The following is a 22733-nucleotide window of genomic DNA, read 5'->3' as shown; positions in this document are numbered from 1 at the left end:
CTGTCACACTACCCTAGTACAGTACACATGTTGTTTATAGTGTATCTCCCCTGCTACAGGAGGTCTGTCACACTACCCTAGTACAGTACACATGTTCTTTATAGTGTATCTCCCCTGCTACAGGAGGTCTGTCACACTACCCTAGTACAGTACACATGTTCTTTATAGTGTATCTCCCCCTGCTACAGGAGGTCTGTCACACTACCCTAGTACAGTACACATGTTCTTTATAGTGTATCTCCCCTGCTACAGGAGGTCTGTCACACTACCCTAGTACAGTACACATGTTCTTTATAGTGTATCTCCCCTGCTACAGGAGGTCTGTCACACTACCCTAGGACTCTACGCTGTCAAATCCAGTCAACATGTTATTTGTCACATGCTTGGTAAACAGCAGGTGTGGACTAACAGTGAAATGCTGACTTACGGGCCCTTCACAACCACGCAGAGAGAAGGAAAATAGAGAAATAATAGAAAAGTAAAATCACGTAATAATAAAACACAATGTGTAACCTTAAATCAAGGATCCTCAACTAGATTCATTCATATCAGTATTAGTGTTTTTTGACTGCAAAAAGCCCAAACAGAGATATTTGACTAAAACATCATTTCAAACCTTGCTTACATTTTATATGCGATCACATATCTCTCTGTTATGCGTGGGAATAGTGTGGGACCGATTTCCAAAAGTAAAATCACACGGAGCTGATTTTAAAAAATTATGTCCAAAAAGAAAGAAAAAGAAATTAAGAAAAAAAAGAGAGCTGTATGGATAATATATATCTATATATATACAGTGGGGTTTCCTAGCTATGGATAATATATATCTATATATATACAGTGGGGTTTCCTAGCTATGGATAATATATATCTATATATATACAGTGGGGTTTCCTAGCTATGGATAATATATATCTATATATATACAGTGGGGTTTCTAGCTATGGATAATATATATCTATATATATACAGTGGGGTTTCTAGCTATGGATAATATATATCTATATATATACAGTGGGGTTTCCTAGCTATGGATAATATATATCTATATATATACAGTGGGGTTTCCTAGCTATGGATAATATATATCTATATATATACAGTGGGGTTTCCTAGCTATGGATAATATATATCTATATATATACAGTGGGGTTTCCTAGCTATGGATAATATATATCTATATATATACAGTGGGGTTTCCTAGCTATGGATAATATATATCTATATATATACAGTGAGGTTTCCTAGCTATGGATAATATATATCTATATATATACAGTGGGGTTTCCTAGCTATGGATAATATATATCTATATATATACAGTGGGGTTTCCTAGCTATGGATAATATATATCTATATATATACAGTGGGGTTTCCTAGCTATCTATATATATATATATGTATGTATGTGTCTCCCTCCGTGGCACGTGTTGCTAGGAGACCCTCCTGCTGGTGTTTCCTAACTATTGTCGTGTCTCCCTTCGTGGCATGTGTTGCTAGGAGACCCTCCTGCTGGTGTTTCCTAACTATTGTCGTGTCTCCCTTCGTGGCATGTGTTGCTAGGAGACTCTCCTGCTGGTGTTTCCTAACTATTGTCGCGTCTCCCTCCATGGCACGTGTTGCTAGGAGACCCTCCTGGTGTTTCCTAACTATTGTCGCGTCTCCCTCCGTGGCATGTGTTGCTAGGAGACCCTCCTGGTGTTTCCTAGCTATTGTCGCGTCTCCCTCCGTGGCACGTGTTGCTAGGAAACCCTCCTGCTGGTGTTTCCTAACTATTGTCGCGTCTCCCTCCGTGGCACGTGTTGCTAGGGGACCCTCCTGGTGTTTCCTAACTATTGTCGCGTCTCCCTCCGTGGCATGTGTTGCTAGGAGACCCTCCTGGTGTTTCCTAACTATTGTCGTGTCTCCCTTCGTGGCATGTGTTGCTAGGAGACCCTCCTGCTGGTGTTTCCTAACTATTGTCGTGTCTCCCTTCGTGGCATGTGTTGCTAGGAGACCCTCCTGGTGTTTCCTAACTATTGTCGTGTCTCCCTTCGTGGCATGTGTTGCTAGGAGACCCTCCTGCTGGTGTTTCCTAACTATTGTCGCGTCTCCCTCCGTGGCACGTGTTGCTAGGAGACCCTCCTGTTGTTTCCTAACTATTGTCGCGTCTCCCTCCGTGGCATGTGTTGCTAGGAGACCCTCCTGGTGTTTCCTAGCTATTGTCGCGTCTCCCTCCGTGGCACGTGTTGCTAGGAAACCCTCCTGCTGGTGTTTCCTAACTATTGTCGCGTCTCCCTCCGTGGCACGTGTTGCTAGGAGACCCTCCTGGTGTTTTCTAACTATTGTCGTGTCTCCCTCCGTGGCATGTGTTGCTAGGGGACCCTCCTGGTGTTTCCTAACTATTGTCGCGTCTCCCTCCGTGGCATGTGTTGCTAGGAGACCCTCCTGGTGTTTCCTAACTATTGTCGTGTCTCCCTTCGTGGCATGTGTTGCTAGGAGACCCTCCTGCTGGTGTTTCCTAACTATTGTCGTGTCTCCCTTCGTGGCATGTGTTGCTAGGAGACCCTCCTGCTGGTGTTTCCTAACTATTGTCGTGTCTCCCTTCGTGGCATGTGTTGCTAGGAGACCCTCCTGCTGGTGTTTCCTAACTATTGTCGCGTCTCCCTCCGTGGCACGTGTTGCTAGGAGACCCTCCTGTTGTTTCCTAACTATTGTCGCGTCTCCCACCGTGGCATGTGTTGCTAGGAGACCCTCCTGGTGTTTCCTAGCTATTGTCGCGTCTCCCTCCGTGGCACGTGTTGCTAGGAAACCCTCCTGCTGGTGTTTCCTAACTATTGTCGTGTCTCCCTCCGTGGCACGTGTTGCTAGGAGACCCTCCTGGTGTTTTCTAACTATTGTCGTGTCTCCCTCCGTGGCATGTGTTGCTAGGAGACCTCCTGGTGTTTTCTAACTATTGTCGCGTCTCCCTCCGTGGCATGTGTTGCTAGGAGACCCTCCTGGTGTTTCCTAACTATTGTCGCGTCTCCCTCCGTGGCACGTGTTGCTAGGAGACCCTGCTGGTGTTTCCTAACTATTGTCGCGTCTCCCTCCGTGGCACGTGTTGCTAGGAAACCCTCCTGCTGGTGTTTCCTAACTATTGTCGCGTCTCCCTCCGTGGCACGTGTTGCTAGGAAACCCTCCTGCTGGTGTTTCCTAACTATTGTCGCGTCTCCCTCCGTGGCATGTGTTGCTAGGAAACCCTCCTGCTGGTGTTTCCTAACTATTGTCGCGTCTCCCTCCGTGGCACGTGTTGCTAGGAAACCCTCCTGCTGGTGTTTCCTAACTATTGTCGCGTCTCCCTCCGTGGCATGTGTTGCTAGGAAACCCTCCTGCTGGTGTTTCCTAACTATTGTCGCGTCTCCCTCCGTGGCATGTGTTGCTAGGAGACCCTCCTGGTGTTTCCTAACTATTGTCGCGTCTCCCTCCGTGGCATGTGTTGCTAGGAGACCCTCCTGGTGTTTCCTAACTATTGTCGCGTCTCCCTCCGTGGCACGTGTTGCTAGGAGACCCTCCTGGTGTTTCTAACTATTGTCGCGTCTCCCTCCGTGGCATGTGTTGCTAGGAGACCCTCCTGGTGTTTCCTAACTATTGTCGCGTCTCCCTCCGTGGCACGTGTTGCTAGGAGACCCTCCTGGTGTTTTCTAACTATTGTCGCGTCTCCCTCCGTGGCACGTGTTGCTAGGAGACCCTCCTGGTGTTTCCTAACTATTGTCGCGTCTCCCTCCGTGGCACGTGTTGCTAGGAAACCCTCCTGCTGGTGTTTCCTAACTATTGTCGCGTCTCCCTCCGTGGCATGTGTTGCTAGGAAACCCTCCTGCTGGTGTTTCCTAACTATTGTCGCGTCTCCCTCCGTGGCATGTGTTGCTAGGAGACCCTCCTGGTGTTTCCTAACTATTGTCGCGTCTCCCTCCGTGGCATGTGTTGCTAGGAGACCCTCCTGGTGTTTCCTAACTATTGTCGCGTCTCCCTCCGTGGCACGTGTTGCTAGGAGACCCTCCTGGTGTTTTCTAACTATTGTCGCGTCTCCCTCCGTGGCACGTGTTGCTAGGAGACCCTCCTGGTGTTTCCTAACTATTGTCGCGTCTCCCTCCGTGGCATGTGTTGCTAGGAAACCCTCCTGCTGGTGTTTCCTAACTATTGTCGCGTCTCCCTCCGTGGCACGTGTTGCTAGGAAACCCTCCTGCTGGTGTTTCCTAACTATTGTCGCGTCTCCCTCCGTGGCATGTGTTGCTAGGAAACCCTCCTGCTGGTGTTTCCTAACTATTGTCGCGTCTCCCTCCGTGGCATGTGTTGCTAGGAGACCCTCCTGGTGTTTCCTAACTATTGTCGCGTCTCCCTCCGTGGCATGTGTTGCTAGGAGACCCTCCTGGTGTTTCCTAACTATTGTCGCGTCTCCCTCCGTGGCACGTGTTGCTAGGAGACCCTCCTGCTGGTGTTTCTAACTATTGTCGCGTCTCCCTCCGTGGCATGTGTTGCTAGGAGACCCTCCTGGTGTTTCCTAACTATTGTCGCGTCTCCCTCCGTGGCACGTGTTGCTAGGAGACCCTCCTGGTGTTTTCTAACTATTGTCGCGTCTCCCTCCGTGGCACGTGTTGCTAGGAGACCCTCCTGGTGTTTCCTAACTATTGTCGCGTCTCCCTCCGTGGCATGTGTTGCTAGGAGACCCTCCTGGTGTTTCCTAACTATTGTCGCATCTCCCTCCATGGCACGTGTTGCTAGGAGACCCTCCTGGTGTTTTCTAACTATTGTCGCGTCTCCCTCCGTGGCACGTGTTGTTAGGAAACCCTCCTGCTGTTGCCTTAGCAGGCCTGCTCCCTCCTTGGTAGGCCTGCTCCCTCCTTGGTAGGCCTGCTCCCTCCTTGGTAGGCCTGCTCCCTCCTTGGCAGGCCTGCTCCCTCCTTGGTAGGCCTGCTCCCTCCTTGGCAGGCCTGCTCCCTCCTTGGCAGGCCTGCTCCCTCCTTTGCAGGCCTGCTCCCTCCTTGGTAGGCCTGCTCCCTCCTTGGCAGGCCTGCTCCCTCCTTGGCAGGCCTGCTCCCTCCTTGGTTGGCCTGCTCCCTCCTTGGTTGGCCTGCTCCCTCCTTGGTTGGCCTGCTCCCTCCTTGGCAGGCCTGCTCCCTCCTTGGTTGGCCTGCTCCCTCCTTTGCAGGCCTGCTCCCTCCTTGGCAGGCCTGCTCCCTCCTTGGTAGGCCTGCTCCCTCCTTGGCAGGCCTGCTCCCTCCTTGGCAGGCCTGCTCCCTCCTTGGCTGGCCTGCTCCCTCCTTGGTTGGCCTGCTCCCTCCTTGGTTGGCCTGCTCCCTCCTTGGCAGGCCTGCTCCCTCCTTGGTTGGCCTGCTCCCTCCTTGGCAGGCCTGCTCCCTCCTTTGCAGACCTGCTCCCCCCTTGGCAGGCCTGCTCCCTCCTTGGCTGAAGCCGGTGTGAGAAACGTGCTAACCAAAACGTGTGTGCTATGAAGCTAAATTAATACTGCACTCTGACCCACAACTTCTTTGCTCGATTCAGTAAAGTGTTGTTAGACAAAGAGAGAAAAGTTGACTTCAAAACGTGATGACATTTTGCTGTACTTTGTACCTGTTGTTGGTAATGAATCTGTTATCTTCTGACTAGACTTACAGCATCTGTCAGTAGCATCGTTCTCCTGGTCTCTAAAAGGCCACTGCATCAGAACACTGGGTGTGACACATTGTTGACATTGCCAAGCACTGTGATTGGCTGTTGAGTGATCCGTCGTGTGTGTGTGTTCTGTGGTGTCCACAGCAGCCCAGTTCATCTACTCCAGCAGGCAGGAGAGACCCAACGTTGAGCCACCCCTAGAGGAGGAGGAGATGGAGGAAGAGGAGGCCATACACACCTCTCCCACCCTCACACACAACCTCAACCCCCTGGACCAAGGTACCCTTAACCCCCCAACCCCCAGTTGTAACATGATTCAACTCTTATTGGAACCCCTGAATTAACAGTGTGTGTGTGTGTGTGTGTGTGTGTGTGTGTGTGTGTGTGTGTGTGTGTGTGTGTGTGTGTGTGTCTCCACAGGCAAGTTGTACTCGTGTCTGGACCTGATGCGTGCGGTGCTGGGTGATGCCGTGCCAGAGTCGGTCCTTACCCAGGCTGCCTTGCGGTGCGCCTTCGACCCTCAGAGAGCCTTGGACGCCGTTCTCTCAGTCGAGAGCGCCGGGCTGCCGCCCCTGGACGCCAGGACCAATAATGACGCACCGCTGCCGCAGAGAGCAAATAAGGAGACAGCAGTTGTACCAAGAGCCAATCAGGAAGCCTCAGCTGCACCGCGACCAGAGAAAGGTATGCCTGGACTAGAGCAGTGACCACATCGGACCAGGGCTCGGTTTCCAGATGGCCAATTTAGACTTACAGGGAATTTTAACGATGCATCTTTTCAACAACGGCCGAAAATCAGCTTTCTCAGTTCAAATCTTTCCTTAATTAACTTTTTTTTTAAATATAAAAAAATATTTCACAATAGTGACGATGGATCAACTCCTAGAGATTAATACCACCTAAAGCTGTAAATATTGGTTAGGCTTAGTCTAACGCTTACCCAGTAATAATGACAGATGGGACACATCGCTGCTCACGTGAGGCGACACATCGTGAAATGTATTGAGACCAATTAGACAGTCGCCTACAAGGAGCAATATGACAGGTTGAAATAGACCCCCACCCAGGTAGTGACAGTGCCAGGAACACTAGCTGCAGTTACCCTTGGAGAGGGGGGGGTCACACTAGGACAATCAGAGAGGGGGGGTCACACTAGGACAATCAGAGAGGGGGGGGGGTCACACTAGGACTATCAGAGAGGGGGGGTCACACTAGGGCTATCAGAGAGGGGGGGTCACACTAGGGCTATCAGAGAGGGGGGTCACACTAGGACTATCAGAGAGGGGGGGTCACACTAGGACAATCAGAGAGGGGGGTCACACTAGGGCTATCAGAGAGGGGGTCACACTAGGACTATCAGAGAGGGGGGTCACACTAGGACTATCAGAGAGGGAGGGGGGGGTCACACTAGGACAATCAGAGAGGGAGGGGGGGATTCACACTAGGACAATCAGAGAGGGGGTTCACACTAGGACAATCAGAGAGGGGGGATTCACACTAGGACAATCAGAGAGGGGGGATTCACACTAGGACAATCAGAGAGGGGGGGTCACACTAGGACTATCAGAGAGGGGGGTCACACTAGGGCTATCAGAGAGGGAGGGGGGTCACACTAGGACTATCAGAGAGGGGGTGGTCACACTAGGGCTATCAGAGAGGGGGGGTCACACTAGGACTATCAGAGAGGGGGATTCACACTAGGGCTATCAGAGAGGGAGGGGGTCACACTAGGGCTATCAGAGAGGGGGTCACACTAGGGCTATCAGAGAGGGGGTCACACTAGGACAATCAGAGGGGGGGGGTCACACTAGGACAATCAGAGAGGGAGGGGGTCACACTAGGACAATCAGAGAGGGAGGGGGGTCACACTAGGACAATCAGAGAGGGAGGGGGGTCACACTAGGACAATCAGAGAGGGAGGGGGTCACACTAGGACAATCAGAGAGGGAGGGGGGGGTCACACTAGGACAATCAGAGAGGGGGGGTCACACTAGGGCTATCAGAGAGGGGGTCACACTAGGACAATCAGAGAGGGGGGGATTCACACTAGGGCTATCAGAGAGGGGGGTCACACTAGGGCTATCAGAGAGGGGGGTCACACTAGGACAATCAGAGAGGGAGGGGGTCACACTAGGACAATCAGAGAGGGAGGGGGGGGGGTCACACTAGGGCTATCAGAGAGGGGGGTCACACTAGGACAATCAGAGAGGGGGATTCACACTAGGGCTATCAGAGAGGGGGGTCACACTAGGGCTATCAGAGAGGGGGGTCACACTAGGACAATCAGAGAGGGAGGGGGTCACACTAGGACAATCAGAGAGGGAGGGGGGTCACACTAGGGCTATCAGAGAGGGGGGTCACACTAGGACAATCAGAGGGGGGTCACACTAGGACAATCAGGTTGGGAGGGGGGCGGTCACACTAGGACAATCAGAGAGGGGGATTCACACTAGGACAATCAGAGAGGGGGTCACACTAGGACAATCAGAGAGGGGGGTCACACTAGGACAATCAGAGAGGGGGGTCACACTAGGACAATCAGAGAGGGGGTCACACTAGGACAATCAGAGAGGGGGGTCACACTAGGACAATCAGAGAGGGGGGTCACACTAGCACAATCAGAGAGGGGGTCACACTAGGACAATCAGAGAGGGGGGGGTCACACTAGGACAATCAGAGAGGGGGGTCACACTAGGACAATCAGAGAGGGGGGTCACACTAGGACAATCAGAGAGGGGGGTCACACTAGCACAATCAGAGAGGGGGGGGTCACACTAGGACAATCAGAGAGGGGGGGGTCACACTAGGACTATCAGAGAGGGGGGTCACACTAGGGCTATCAGAGAGGGAGGGGGGGTCACACTAGGACAATCAGAGAGGGGGGGGATTCACACTAGGACAATCAGAGAGGGGGGGGGTCACACTAGGACTATCAGAGAGGGGGGGTCACACTAGGACAATCAGAGAGGGGGGGTCACACTAGGACAATCAGAGAGGGGGCATATTATTGTGGCCCTGGTGGCACAGCCATAATCAAAGGTCTGACTGCACAGAGGTGCTTGGGGAGATGGGTTGACAACGGGGGACCAGCGTGTGGGCGTTGAGGGGAAGGACTTGGCATTGGTTAATTAAATCTCTCCATTCGTGCTCCATGTTGTATCCATGTTGCATGCCGTCTCAAACAGCTACAACTCCATGTGCATTCACACATCAAGTCTTGTCTTGAGTTGGGCTCGGGGGTGGACCAAGTGTTAAACATCTGAGCTTGTGGTTGTTTGTGGGGAGAGAGAGTGTGTGTTCGTGTGTGTGTATATTCCACATCTGTTGCTAAGGGGTAATGATGTTAGGGACAAAATAGGATGAATCACAATTGTTTGCTAAAATGTTCGTAATGCCGATCCTGGTTGAAGGTGATGGTCCTTCGCATAAACTGCCAACATTAACACTTTTTATTTGTTCATTGTAGAAATTAATATATGCAACATGTTTTTAGTACGTTGCCTTCAGAAAGTTTTCAGACCTCTTGACTTTTTCCACTTTTTGTCACGTTAGTTATTCTAACGTGGATTAAATAAATACAAATCCGCTCCAATCCACACATCACAATACCCCGTAATGTCATCACAATACCCCGTAATGACATCACGGTACCCCGTAATGACATCACGGTACCCCGTAATGACATCACGGTACCCCGTAATGACATCACGGTACCCCGTAATGACATCACGGTACCCCGTAATGACATCACGGTACCCCGTAATGACATCACGGTACCCCGTAATGACAAAGTGAAAACAGTTGTTTTTTTTGCTAATGTATTGCAAATAAAAAACAGAAATCCCTTATTTACATAAGTATTCAGGCCCTTTGCTACGAGACTCGAAATTGAGCTCAGGTGCATCCTGTTTCCACTGATCATGCTTGAGATGTTTCTACAACTTGATAGGAGTCCACCTGTGGTAAATTCAATTGATTGGACATGATTTGGAAAGGCACACCTGTCTATATAAGGTCCCACAGTTAACAGTCCATGTCAGAGCAAAAACCAAGCCATGAGGTCGAAAGGAATTGTCCGTAGAGTGCCGAAACAGGATTGTGTCGAGGAACAGAAGAAACCGGGAGGGGAACCAGAAACAATTTAAACAGGCCTACTTCTTATTATTTGTATCATGAGTATGAATTGTGAGGCCAGACATTTTATATACTAAAGCACTCGACCATTGTGACCTCACTAAAGGCTTCGTCATACAGAAGTTCGACTTAAATCAGAACTGGTTCTCTCGCAGGTTAGTAAGAATGGCCTTGTTCCCTTTATTCAGATTACAACCTCTCACTTTTGGTTATTTGAAAATGAAATCATCTCCAAAATATATATATATTTTTTTAAACATGTCATAGAAAGTTAGTTGCAATTTCAGTTTAGTCCACCAGAAAAGACACAACAAATATTCTGTTTAAACTCAAATATACTAATTGATAAATAAAAAAAACTGTAATCTTTGTAAATAATATCATAACAGGGACTGGTATAGTTATGTTACACATGCAGCTAACAAACATATATATGGAAATGTCTGCTCTACCCAAAATTACAACCAACGAATTGCAGCATCACAGCTAAAATGGAGCAGGAAAGTAGAAGGGGGACAAAGTAAGGATCTTGTTGGTCAGCCCTGCAGTAAAGACCATCATTGGTTAAAGAAATCTGTGATAAGTAGAAAAGTATACCAGTTTCATTTAAGGATAAAAAATGTACAGCTGTGACATATGGATAGCAAAATAGGAGGGAAGAGATTTTCGAAACAACGCTGGATTCAAAACTTAGTTTTCAAGAACAATTTGTTTACAAAATTCTTGCTACCAATCGAATGTTATTTTACTTTCCCGTTACAAGTTTGGACACACCTACTCATTCAAGGGTTGTAGAATAATAGTGAAGACATCAAAACTAGGAAAGAGAAGGCCAAGAGTGTGCAAAGCTGTCATCAAGGCAAAGGGTGGCTACTTTGAAGAATCTCAAATATAAAAATATATTTTGATGTATTTAACACTTTTTTGGTTACTACATGATTCCATATTGTGTTATTTCATAGTGTTGATGTCTTCATTATTATTCTACAATGTAGAACATAGTACAAATCCTGGAATGACTAGGTGTCAACGTTTGACTGGTGCTGTATGTGTTTTGTTGTTCATGTTTGAGATTGAGATATTAATTCAGACTTATTTGTCTCTGTAGCCACGGAGGCTATGACTCAACTCTGGAATAGCCTATTTCGTTTTCATGCCAATGGTTCGTTTTTTTGACTGCTTTATTGGTTCCATTGCGCCAGGCAAGCTCAATCAAGCTCAGATAAAGTATTTGAAATGATTTGAAATAGTATTCAAAGGTCTGGTTCAGAAACGGCAGAGAGGTTCAGTTTGAAATTAAAAGTGCTTGTTAAAGAAACTAGGGATGCCAATTATCGGTCAAATTTGGTTCCGACTAACTGACCCTCATTAACCGTTCAGTAAACGACTAACTGACCCTCATTAACCGTTCAGTAAACGACTAACTGACCCTCATTAAACGTTCAGTAAACGACTAACTGACCCTCATTAACCGTTCAGTTAACGGCTAACTGACCCTCATTAACCGTTCAGTTAACGACTAACTGACCCTCAGTAAACGGCTAACTGACCCTCATTAACCGTTCAGTTAACGACTAACTGACCCTCATTAACCGTTCAGTTAACGACTAACTGACCCTCATTAACCGTTCAGTAAACGACTAACTGACCCTCATTAACCGCTCAGTAAACGACTAACTGACCCTCATTAACCGTTCAGTAAACGACTAACTGACCCTCATTAACCGTTCAGTTAACGACTAACTGACCCTCATTAACCGTTCAGTTAACGACTAACTGACCCTCATTAACCGTTCAGTTAACGACTAACTGACCCTCATTAACCGTTCAGTTAACGACTAACTGACCCTCATTAACCGTTTAGTTAACGACTAACTGACCCTCATTAACCGTTCAGTAAACCTCTAACTGACCCTCATTAACCGTTCAGTTAACGACTAACTGACCCTCATTAACCGCTCAGTTAACGGCTAACTGACCCTCATTAACCGCTCAGTAAACGGTAACATAAATTCAAACAGTAAAATGACATGACCAACAGAAAATACTATCAGAGATAGTATATAATGAGGAGATGCTTGTGTTTCAGCCCTAACAATGGGGTGAGTCTGAAGGCGGGAGGGCAGGCGACACACTTAGGCCCATAATAAACCCTTAGATACGCATTGGACTTATTTTGGAGAGAGTGAAACCTCTCGCTTTGTATCTTCCTCTCATTATACGTTATACTGCCTCTAGTTCACATGACATACTGCCTCTAGTTCACATGACATACTGCCTCTAGTTCACATGACATACTGCCTCTAGTTCACATTCCATTATACTGCCTCTAGTTCACATTCCATTATACTGCCTCTAGTTCACATTCCATTATACTGAGTATAGTTCACATTCCATTATACTGCCTCTAGTTCACATGACATACTGCCTCTAGTTCACATGACATTATACTGCCTCTAGTTCACATTCCATTATACTGCCTCTAGTTCACATTCCATTATACTGCCTCTAGTTCACATTCCATTATACTGCCTCTAGTTCACATTCCATTATACTGACTCTAGTTCACATGACATTATACTGACTCTAGTTCACATGACATACTGCCTCTAGTTCACATGACATTATACTGCCTCTAGTTCACATGACATTATACTGCCTCTAGTTCACATTCCATTATACTGCCTCTAGTTCACATTCCATTATACTGCCTCTAGTTCACATGACATTATACTGCCTCTAGTTCACATTCCATTATACTGCCTCTAGTTCACATGCCATTATACTGCCTCTAGTTCACATGACATTATACTGCCTCTAGTTCGCATGACATTATACTGCCTCTAGTTCGCATGACATTATACTGCCTCTAGTTCACATTCCATTATACTGCCTCTAGTTCACATTCCATTATACTGCCTCTAGTTCACATGACTTTATACTGCCTATAGTTCACATGACATTATACTGCCTCTAGTTCACATTCCATTATACTGCCTCTAGTTCACATGACATACTGCCTCTAGTTCACATTCCATTATACTGCCTCTAGTTCACATGACATTATACTGACTCTAGTTCACATGACATTATACTGACTCTAGTTCACATGACATTATACTGCCTCTAGTTCACATGACATTATACTGCCTCTAGTTCACATTCCATTATACTGCCTCTAGTTCACATTCCATTATACTGCCTCTAGTTCACATTCCATTATACTGCCTCTAGTTCACATGACATTATACTGCCTCTAGCTCACATGACATACTGCCTCTAGTTCACATTCCATTATACTGCCTCTAGTTCACATGACATTATACTCCCTCTAGCTCACATGACATACTGCCTCTAGTTCACATTCCATCATACTGCCTCTAGTTCACATTCCATTATACTGCCTCTAGTTCATGTTCCGTTATACTGCCTCCAGCTCACATTGTAAACTTGAGGGTGACGGTAGGGAGGCTTTTGCCTATGCATCTGAATGGGAGGTGCACTTTTCGAGTTGAGATAAGAGAAATACATTTATTTTAAATCGTAGCCACCAATTTTTTTTAACACAGGATTCAATTTAGAATTGTCATTTGTTGCGTACTGACTGGTCTTATAAAAGCAGGCTTCACTCCAGTGAGGAGCCACTTTGGTGCTGTCTGAGAAGTGACAAAGCAGAAAACGTGGAAAGATGGCAGCTTTCCATCAGTTCAAAACTGAAAGCGCGAACCACCCCATTTAACCACAGCAAAGTGACTGGGAATATGGACGAATACAAACAGTGCAGTTCTTCCCTCCGTAAGGCAATCAAACAGACAAACCGTCAGTACAGAGACGAAGTTGAGTCTCAATTCAACGACTCAGACATGTGGCAGACAATCATGGATTATAAAGGGAAAACCAGCCACGTCACGGACACCGACGTCTTGCTCCCGGACAAGCTAAACACCTTCTTCGCCCGCTTTGAGGATTACACAGTGTCATCGACGCAGCCCACTCCCAAGGACTGTGGGCTCTCCTTCTCCATGGCTGACGTGACATTTAAACGTGTTAACCCTCGCAAGGCTGCCAGCCCAGACGGCATCCCCAGCCGCGTCCTCAGAGCGCAGACCAGCTGGCTGGTGTGTTTACGGACATATTCAATCTCTCCCTATCCCAGTCTGCTGTCGCCACATGCTTCAACATGGCCACCATAGTTCCTGTTCCCAAGAAGGCAAAGGTAACTGAACTAAATGACTATCGTCCCGTAGCACTCACTTCTGTCATCATGAAGTACTTTGAGAGGCTAGTCAAGGATCATATCACCTCGACCCTACCTGACACACTAGACCCGCCCCAATAGATCCACAGACGATGCAAACGCCATCACACTGAAACGCCATCGCCCCCAGGTGGTGAGGGTAGGTAACAACACCTCCACTTCGCTGATCCTCAACACTGGGGCCCCACAAGGGTGTGTTCTCAGCCCCCTCCTGTACTCCCTGTTCACCCATGACTGGATGTCCACACGCACCTCCAACTCAAACATCAACTTTGCAGACGACACACAGTAGGCCTGATTACCAACAATGACGTGACAGCCTACGGGAGGAGGTGAGGGCTCTGGGAGTGCGGTGCCAGGAAAATAACCTGGAGCTGATCGTGGACTTCAGGAAATAGCAGATTACCCCCCAGATTCCACCCACACAGACCGTGTGGTGAAGAAATTCAGGAGGCTGAAGAAATTTGCCTTGGCACCTAAAACCCTCACAAACCATTACAAATTCACAATTGAGAGCATCTTGTCGGGCTGCATCCCCGCCTGGTACGGCAACTGTACCTCCTGCAACCGCAGGGCTCTCCAACACATCACCGGGGGCAAACTACCTGCACTCCAGGACACCTACAACACTCAATGTCACAGGAAGGCCAAAAAGATCATCAAGGACAACAACCACCTGAGCCACTGCCTGTTCACCCTGCTATCATCCAGAAGGCAAGGTCAGTACAGGTGCACCAAAGCTGGGACCGAGAGACTGAAAAACAGCTTCTATCTCAAGGCCATCAGACTGTCAAACAGCCATCACTAGCTGGCTACCACCCAGCTACACCCGGTTACTCAACCCTGCAACTTAGAGGCTGCTGTCCTGTATACATAGACATGGAATCACTGGTCACTGGTCATTTTAATAATTTAATTGTTTACATACTGCTTCACTCATTTCATATGTATATACTGTATTCTATTGTATCTTAGTCTTTGCGGCTCTGACATTGCTCGTCCATATATTGATATATTCTTAATTCCTTTACTTTATTTGTGAATATTGTGCATAGTTGTGAAATTGTTCGATATTACTGCACTGTTGGAGCAAGAAACACCTGCCATAACATCTGCTAAACATGTGTATGTGACCAATAACATTTGATTTGGTAGGATATTCCTCTCTTCAAACTAGGCCCTGGAGCTCCACCCTTCACCTTTCGACACTCATTGTACGAGCCAATGAGAAGAAGGCCTTCACCCCGAGTATAGGTTGCTAAGGAAGTGGACTGCCAGTTGCTGTGCTACCTCACATTGTTCTAGAGAGTAGGGTAAAGACGCCTACATGCTGATCTCGGGTCAGTTATGCATTTTCTCCACTAATGGTTAAGGTTTGAGGGGAAGCTTCACCCTGGAGGTGCTAAGGAAGTGGATTTCCCAAAACTGCTTTTTGAAAGTATTCTGACAATTTTATTGAGAGAGAGAAAAAAAGATTGGAGTTTATTTTTTTGTAATCAGAAACAGTGGATTTTTGTTGGTTTTGGTATATTCTTATCATCTTTTTTGAGTGTAAATCTATTTTTTTTACGGTAGCTCTTCAAGGAATATAAGATATATCCCTTCACGTTTAGACGGAAAGAATAATGATATAGACTTGAGGGGGTTGTGCAGCTGCTATTGGAAATATGTCACTTAACCATTGTTCTGGCTCAGCACCTGTGTGTGTGTGTGTGTGTGTGTGTGTGCGTGTGTGTCTGTGTGGGGGGGGGGGGACGTTTGCGTTTAGAGGACACCTGGAGTTTTTCCCATGACACACAATTGTTTCACTAACCTTGTCGGGACACACAATTTATAGCCATTCAAAGTCCTATTCTCCCTAACCTTAACCCCAAAACCTAACCTTAACCTAACTCTTAAACCGAATTCTAACTCTGATACCAATTCTAAACCTAATTTTAACACTGATTCTAACCTTAACCCTAAAAACCACCTTGAAGTAGGATTTGACCTTGTGGGGACTAACAACATCCCCAGTTGGTCAAATGTTTGTTAGTTTACTATTCTTGTACTATTATATATATTCTACTTCCGGTCCCTACTAATATAAACTACATAGTTTCACACATTAATGGTTTAAAAATACTTTAAAGTACTATTTACTATTTTATTTGTTTTTTGAGGTATCTTTACTTTTTATATTTTTGACAACTTTTACTTTTAGTTCACTATATTCCTAAAGAAAAGTATGTACTTTTTACTTCATACATTTGACCTGACACCCAAAAGTGTTTGTTACATTGTGAATAATTAACAGGACAGGAAAATGGTCCAATTCACACATTTAAAGAGAACATCCCTGGTCATCCCTACTGCCTCTGATCTGGAGGACTCACTAAACAGAGAACATCCCTGGTCATCCCTACTGCCTCTGATCTGGAGGACTCACTAAACAGAGAACATCCCTGGTCATCCCTACTGCCTCTGATCTGGAGGACTCACTAAACAGAGAACATTCCTGGTCATCCCTACTGCCTCTGATCTGGAGGACTCACTAAACAGAGAACATCTCTGGTCATCTCTACTGCCTCTGATCTGGAGGAATCACTAAACAGAGAACATCTCTGGTCATCTCTACTGCCTCTGATCTGGAGGAATCACTAAACAGAGAACATCCCTGGTCATCCCTACTGCCTCTGATCTGGAGGACTCACTAAACAGAGAACATCCCTGGTCATCCCTACTGCCTCTGATCTGGAGGACTCACTAAACAGAGAACATCCCTGGTCATCCCTACTGCCTCTGATCTGGAGGACTCACTAAACAGAGAACATCCCTGGTCATCCCTACTGCCTCTGATCTGGAGGACTCACTAAACAGAGAACATCCCTGGTCATCCCTACTGCCTCTGATCTGGAGGACTCACTAAACAGAGAACATCCCTGGTCATCCCTACTGCCTCTGATCTGGAGGACTCACTAAACAGAGAACATATCTGGTCATCTCTACTGCCTCTGATCTGGAGGACTCACTAAACAGAGAACATCCCTGGTCATCCCTACTGTAAATGATGTCTGAGTGTTTGACATGAATCACTAATTAAATAAAAACAATGTGTTCAACTGATCAGGCCTCTCTCTCTCTCTCTCTCTCTCTCTCTGTGATCAGGCCTCTCTCTCTCTCTCTCTCTCTGTGATCAGGCCTCTCTCTCTCTCTCTCTTTGTGATCAGGCCTCTCTCTGTGATCAGGCCTCTCTCTCTGTGATCAGGCCTCTCTCTCTGTGATCAGGCCTCTCTCTCTGTGATCAGACCTCTCTCTCTCTCTCTGTGATCAGGCCTCTCTCTCTCTCTGTGATCAGGCCTCTCTCTGTGATCATGCCTCTCTCTCTCTCTCTCTGTGATCAGGCCTCTCTCTCTCTCTGTGATCAGGCCTCTCTCTGTGATCATGCCTCTCTCTCTCTCTCTCTTTTGTGATCAGGCCTCTCTCTCTGTGATCAGGCCTCTCTCTCTGTGATCAGGCCTCTCTCTCTGTGATCATGCCTCTCTCTCTCTCTCTCTCTGTGATCATGCCTCTCTCTCTGTGATCAGGCCTCTCTCTCTCTCTGTGATCAGGCCTCTCTCTGTGATCATGCCTCTCTCTCTCTCTTTGTGATCAGGCCTCTCTCTCTCTGTGATCAGGCCTCTCTCTCTCTCTCTGTGATCAGGCCTCTCTCTCTGTGATCAGGCCTCTCTCTCTGTGATCAGGCCTCTCTCTCTGTGATCAGGCCTCTCTCTTTGTGATCAGGCCTCTCTCTCTCTCTGTGATCAGGCCTCTCTCTTTGTGATCAGGCCTCTCTCTCTCTCTCTGTGATCAGGCCTCTCTCTCTCTCTCTCTCTCTCTCTCTTTGTGATCAGGCCTCTCTCTCTGTGATCAGGCCTCTCTCTCTGTGATCATGCCTCTCTCTCTCCCTCTCTCTCTGTGATCATGCCTCTCTCTCTGTGATCATGCCTCTCTCTCTCTCTCTCTCTTTGTGATCAGGCCTCTCTCTCTGTGATCAGGCCTCTCTCTCTCTGTGATCAGGCCTCTCTCTCTGTGATCAGGCCTCTCTCTCTGTGATCAGGCCTCTCTCTCTGTGATCAGGCCTCTCTCTCTGTGATCATGCCTCTCTCTCTCCCTCTCTCTCTGTGATCATGCCTCTCTCTCTGTGATCATGCCTCTCTCTCTCTCTCTTTGTGATCAGGCCTCTCTCTCTGTGATCAGGCCTCTCTCTCTCTGTGATCAGGCCTCTCTCTCTGTGATCAGGCCTCTCTCTCTGTGATCAGGCCTCTCTCTTTGTGATCAGGCCTCTCTCTCTCTCTCTCTGTGATCAGGCCTCTCTCTCTGTGATCAGGCCTCTCTCTCTCTCTCTCTGTGATCAGGCCTCTCTCTTTGTGATCAGGCCTCTCTCTCTCTCTCTTTGTGATCAGGCCTCTCTCTGTGATCAGGCCTCTCTCTCTCTCTCTGTGATCAGGCCTCTCTCTCTGTGATCAGGCCTCTCTCTCTCTCTGTGATCAGGCCTCTCTCTCTGTGATCAGGCCTCTCTCTCTGTGATCAGGCCTCTCTCTCTCTCTGTGATCAGGCCTCTCTCTCTCTCTGTGATCAGGCCTCTCTCTCTCTCTCTGTGATCAGGCCTCTCTCTCTCTCTCTCTGTGATCAGGCCTCTCTCTTTGTGATCAGGCCTCTCTTTCTCTCTGGGATGTGTGTGTGTGTGTGTGTGTGTGTGTGTGTGTGTGTGTGTGTGTGTGTGTGTGTGTGTGTGTGTGTGTGTATTGGAAATGTTTTCACTGTGTAAGTACTCACATCATTTTTTTCCGGAGTACTACAGTACTGGAATGGAACAAATATATATTTTTAGAACACAAAGCCCACACTGGAATTAGTTTTTCAACACGTATCATCTATATGCCAACGATGCCTCATTTATCATAACCATGACAGGTAACACATCTGTCTTATTCAGAGTTATTATCGGAGTGAACATTTTGTAACGGGTCTCAATTGGGCGAGTTAAACACATTTTGTAACTTGTGTGTCTCACATCAGATACGTTTTTATAGGTATTTATTTCTGTAGGCTTACGGGAGCCGTCCGAACGCAATCGAGCGAGTGGGAGACGCGGAGGGCAAAGGGAATTTAGGAAGAACAACTGTTATGCTTTTTCATTTGTTTTTGCCCTGCAAATGCACGTCTACAAATGAAGCGCTAGAGTCAAAGCAAAATAACTTTTGTCGTCAAGACAACATAACAGAACATTTAGGCACAACATTTCACTTTGCCCGTTCAGCCAGCCCCAACGAACATTCCACCGAATAGTTTACAGTATTTAGAAGAATAAACATCTTTGGTTAAAGAATTTGACGTCCATTGGAGTACAGGATTACTCATGTCGATCCCTACTGTGTTTGTGTAACACGTGTGTAAGTCTTTGTTTGTGTGTGTACTGTGATTGTACACACACAAACACACAGAGAACCTGACTACCAGGTGAAGAACCTGACTACTAGGTGAAGAACCTGACTACCAGGTGAAGAACCTGACTACCAGGTGAAGAACCTGACTACCAGGTGAAGAACCTGACTACCAGGTGAAGAACCTGACTACCAGGTGAAGAACCTGACTACCAGGTGGAGAACCTGACTACCAGGTGGAGAACCTGACTACCAGGTGGAAAACCTGACTACCAGGTGGAGAACCTGACTACCAGGTGGAGAACCTGACTACCAGGTGAATGGAGAACCTGACTACCAGGTGAATGGTGAAGAACCTAAGTACCAGGTGGAGAACCTGACTACCAGGTGGAGAACCTGACTACCAGGTGGAAAACCTGACTACCAGGTGGAGAACCTGACTACCAGGTGGAGAACCTGACTACCAGGTGAATGGAGAACCTGACTACCAGGTGAATGGTGAAGAACCTAAGTACCAGGTGGAGAACCTGACTACCAGGTGGAGAACCTGACTACCAGGTGGAGAACCTGATTACCAGGTGAATGGTGGAGAACCTGACTTCCAGGTGGAGAACCTGACTACCAGGTGGAGAACCTGACTATTCTGTAGAAGTTTTGTGTGCGAGGGCGACGATATCTGCTTTCAAGTGTGTGTGCTGTAGTCTATGTCCAGCTGTCTATATGTAGTCTATGTCCAGATGTCTATCTGTAGTCTATGTCTATCTGTAGTCTATGTCTATCTGTAGTCTCTGTCCAGATGTCTATGTCCAGATGTCTATGTCCAGCTGTCTATCTGTAGTCTATGTCTATCTGTAGTCTATGTCTATCTGTAGTCTCTGTCCAGATGTCTATGTCAAGATGTCTATGTCCAGCTGTCTATCTGTAGTCTCTGTCTATCTGTAGTCTCTGTCCAGATGTCTATGTCCAGATGTCTATGTCCAGCTGTCTATGTCCAGCTGTCTATCTGTAGTCTCTGTCTATCTGTAGTCTCTGTCCAGATGTCTATGTGTAGTCTCTGTCTATCTGTAGTCTATGTCCAGCTGTCTATCTGTAGTCTCTGTCTATCTGTAGTCTCTGTCCAGATGTCTGTGTAGTCTCTGTCTATCTGTAGTCTATGTCCAGCTGTCTATCTGTAGTCTATGTCCAGCTGTCTATCTGTAGTCTATGTCCAGCTGTCTATCTGTAGTCTCTGTCTATGTCCAGATGTCTATGTCCAGCTGTCTATATGTAGTCTATGTCCAGCTGTCTATCTGTAGTCTCTGTCTATCTGTAGTCTATGTCCAGATGTCTATGTCCAGCTGTCTATGTCCAGCTGTCTATCTGTAGTCTCTGTCTATCTGTAGTCTCTGTCCAGATGTCTATGTCCAGATGTCTATGTCCAGCTGTCTATGTAGTCTATGTCCAGCTGTCTATCTGTAGTCTCTGTCTATCTGTAGTCTATGTCCAGATGTCTATGTCCAGCTGTCTATCTGTAGTCTCTGTCTATCTGTAGTCTCTGTCCAGATGTCTATGTGTAGTCTCTGTCTATCTGTAGTCTATGTCCAGCTGTCTATCTGTAGTCTCTGTCTATCTGTAGTCTCTGTCCAGATGTCTGTGTAGTCTCTGTCTATCTGTAGTCTATGTCCAGCTGTCTATCTGTAGTCTATGTCCAGCTGTCTATCTGTAGTCTATGTCCAGCTGTCTATCTGTAGTCTCTGTCTATGTCCAGATGTCTATGTCCAGCTGTCTATATGTAGTCTATGTCCAGCTGTCTATCTGTAGTCTCTGTCTATCTGTAGTCTATGTCCAGATGTCTATGTCCAGCTGTCTATGTCCAGCTGTCTATCTGTAGTCTCTGTCTATCTGTAGTCTCTGTCCAGATGTCTATGTCCAGATGTCTATGTCCAGCTGTCTATCTGTAGTCTCTGTCTATCTGTAGTCTATGTCCAGATGTCTATGTCCAGCTGTCTATCTGTAGTCTATATCTATCTGTAGTCTATGTCCAGATGTCTATGTCCAGCTGTCTATGTAGTCTATGTCCAGCTGTCTATCTGTAGTCTCTGTCTATCTGTAGTCTATGTCCAGATGTCTATGTCCAGCTGTCTATCTGTAGTCTCTGTCTATCTGTAGTCTCTGTCCAGATGTCTATGTCCAGATGTCTATGTCCAGCTGTCTATCTGTAGTCTCTGTCTATCTGTAGTCTCTGTCCAGATGTCTATGTCCAGATGTCTATGTCCAGATGTCTATGTCCAGCTGTCTATCTGTAGTCTATGTCCAGATGTCTATGTCCAGCTGTCTATCTGTAGTCTCTGTCTATCTGTAGTCTCTGTCCAGATGTCTATGTCCAGATGTCTATCTGTAGTCTCTGTCTATCTGTAGTCTATGTCCAGATGTCTATGTCCAGCTGTCTATCTGTAGTCTATATCTATCTGTAGTCTATGTCCAGATGTCTATGTCCAGCTGTCTATGTCCAGATGTCTATGTCCAGCTGTCTATCTGTAGTCTCTGTCTATCTGTAGTCTATGTCCAGATGTCTATGTCCAGATGTCTATGTCCAGATGTCTATGTCCAGCTGTCTATCTGTAGTCTATGTCCAGATGTCTATGTCCAGATGTCTATGTCCAGCTGTCTATGTCCAGATGTCTATGTCCAGCTGTCTATGTCCAGATGTCTATGTCCAGCTGTCTATCTGTAGTCTCTGTCTATCTGTAGTCTATGTCCAGATGTCTATGTCCAGATGTCTATGTCCAGATGTCTATGTCCAGCTGTCTATCTGTAGTCTATGTCCAGATGTCTATGTCCAGATGTCTATGTCCAGCTGTCTATGTCCAGATGTCTATGTCCAGCTGTATGTCCAGATGTCTATGTCCAGATGTCTATGTCCAGATGTCTATGTCCAGCTGTCTATCTGTAGTCTATGTCCAGATGTCTATGTCCAGCTGTCTATGTCCAGATGTCTATGTCCAGCTGTCTATGTCCAGATGTCTATGTCCAGCTGTCTATCTGTAGTCTATGTCCAGATGTCTATCTGTAGTCTATGCTCTTCAGACAGTGCTAGCGTGGGTTGCTGCAGGAATGCAAATGTCACAGCACACACACACACACACACACACACACACACACACACACACACACACACACACACACACACACACACACACACAATTCCTGATCACTTTGCTCTCTCTCTTTTCTCCACCACCTACGTAGGAAACAGTGATTGTGCGTTGATGAAGATCAAGGCATCGTCATTGGTCTCTGTTCTGCAGAAAGATGCTGGTGTTGCA

General features: G+C 46.9%; 1 protein-coding gene across 1 annotated transcript in view; it reads left to right on the top strand.

The window, feature by feature from the left end:
• LOC135505681 (HBS1-like protein) overlaps positions 1-22733 on the top strand; it is an 82256-nt gene that overhangs the window by 5235 nt on the left and 54288 nt on the right. Inside the window, exons 3-4 of the mRNA XM_064924724.1 lie at positions 5776-5910; positions 6052-6315. Coding sequence (XP_064780796.1) covers positions 5776-5910; positions 6052-6315 — 399 coding nt within the window. The remainder of the gene's footprint in view (positions 1-5775; positions 5911-6051; positions 6316-22733) is intronic.

Source organism: Oncorhynchus masou, chromosome 19 (assembly GCF_036934945.1).
Source record: "Oncorhynchus masou masou isolate Uvic2021 chromosome 19, UVic_Omas_1.1, whole genome shotgun sequence".
Classification (NCBI taxonomy): domain Eukaryota; kingdom Metazoa; phylum Chordata; class Actinopteri; order Salmoniformes; family Salmonidae; genus Oncorhynchus; species Oncorhynchus masou.
This window is presented reverse-complemented; position numbering and strand designations above follow the sequence as displayed.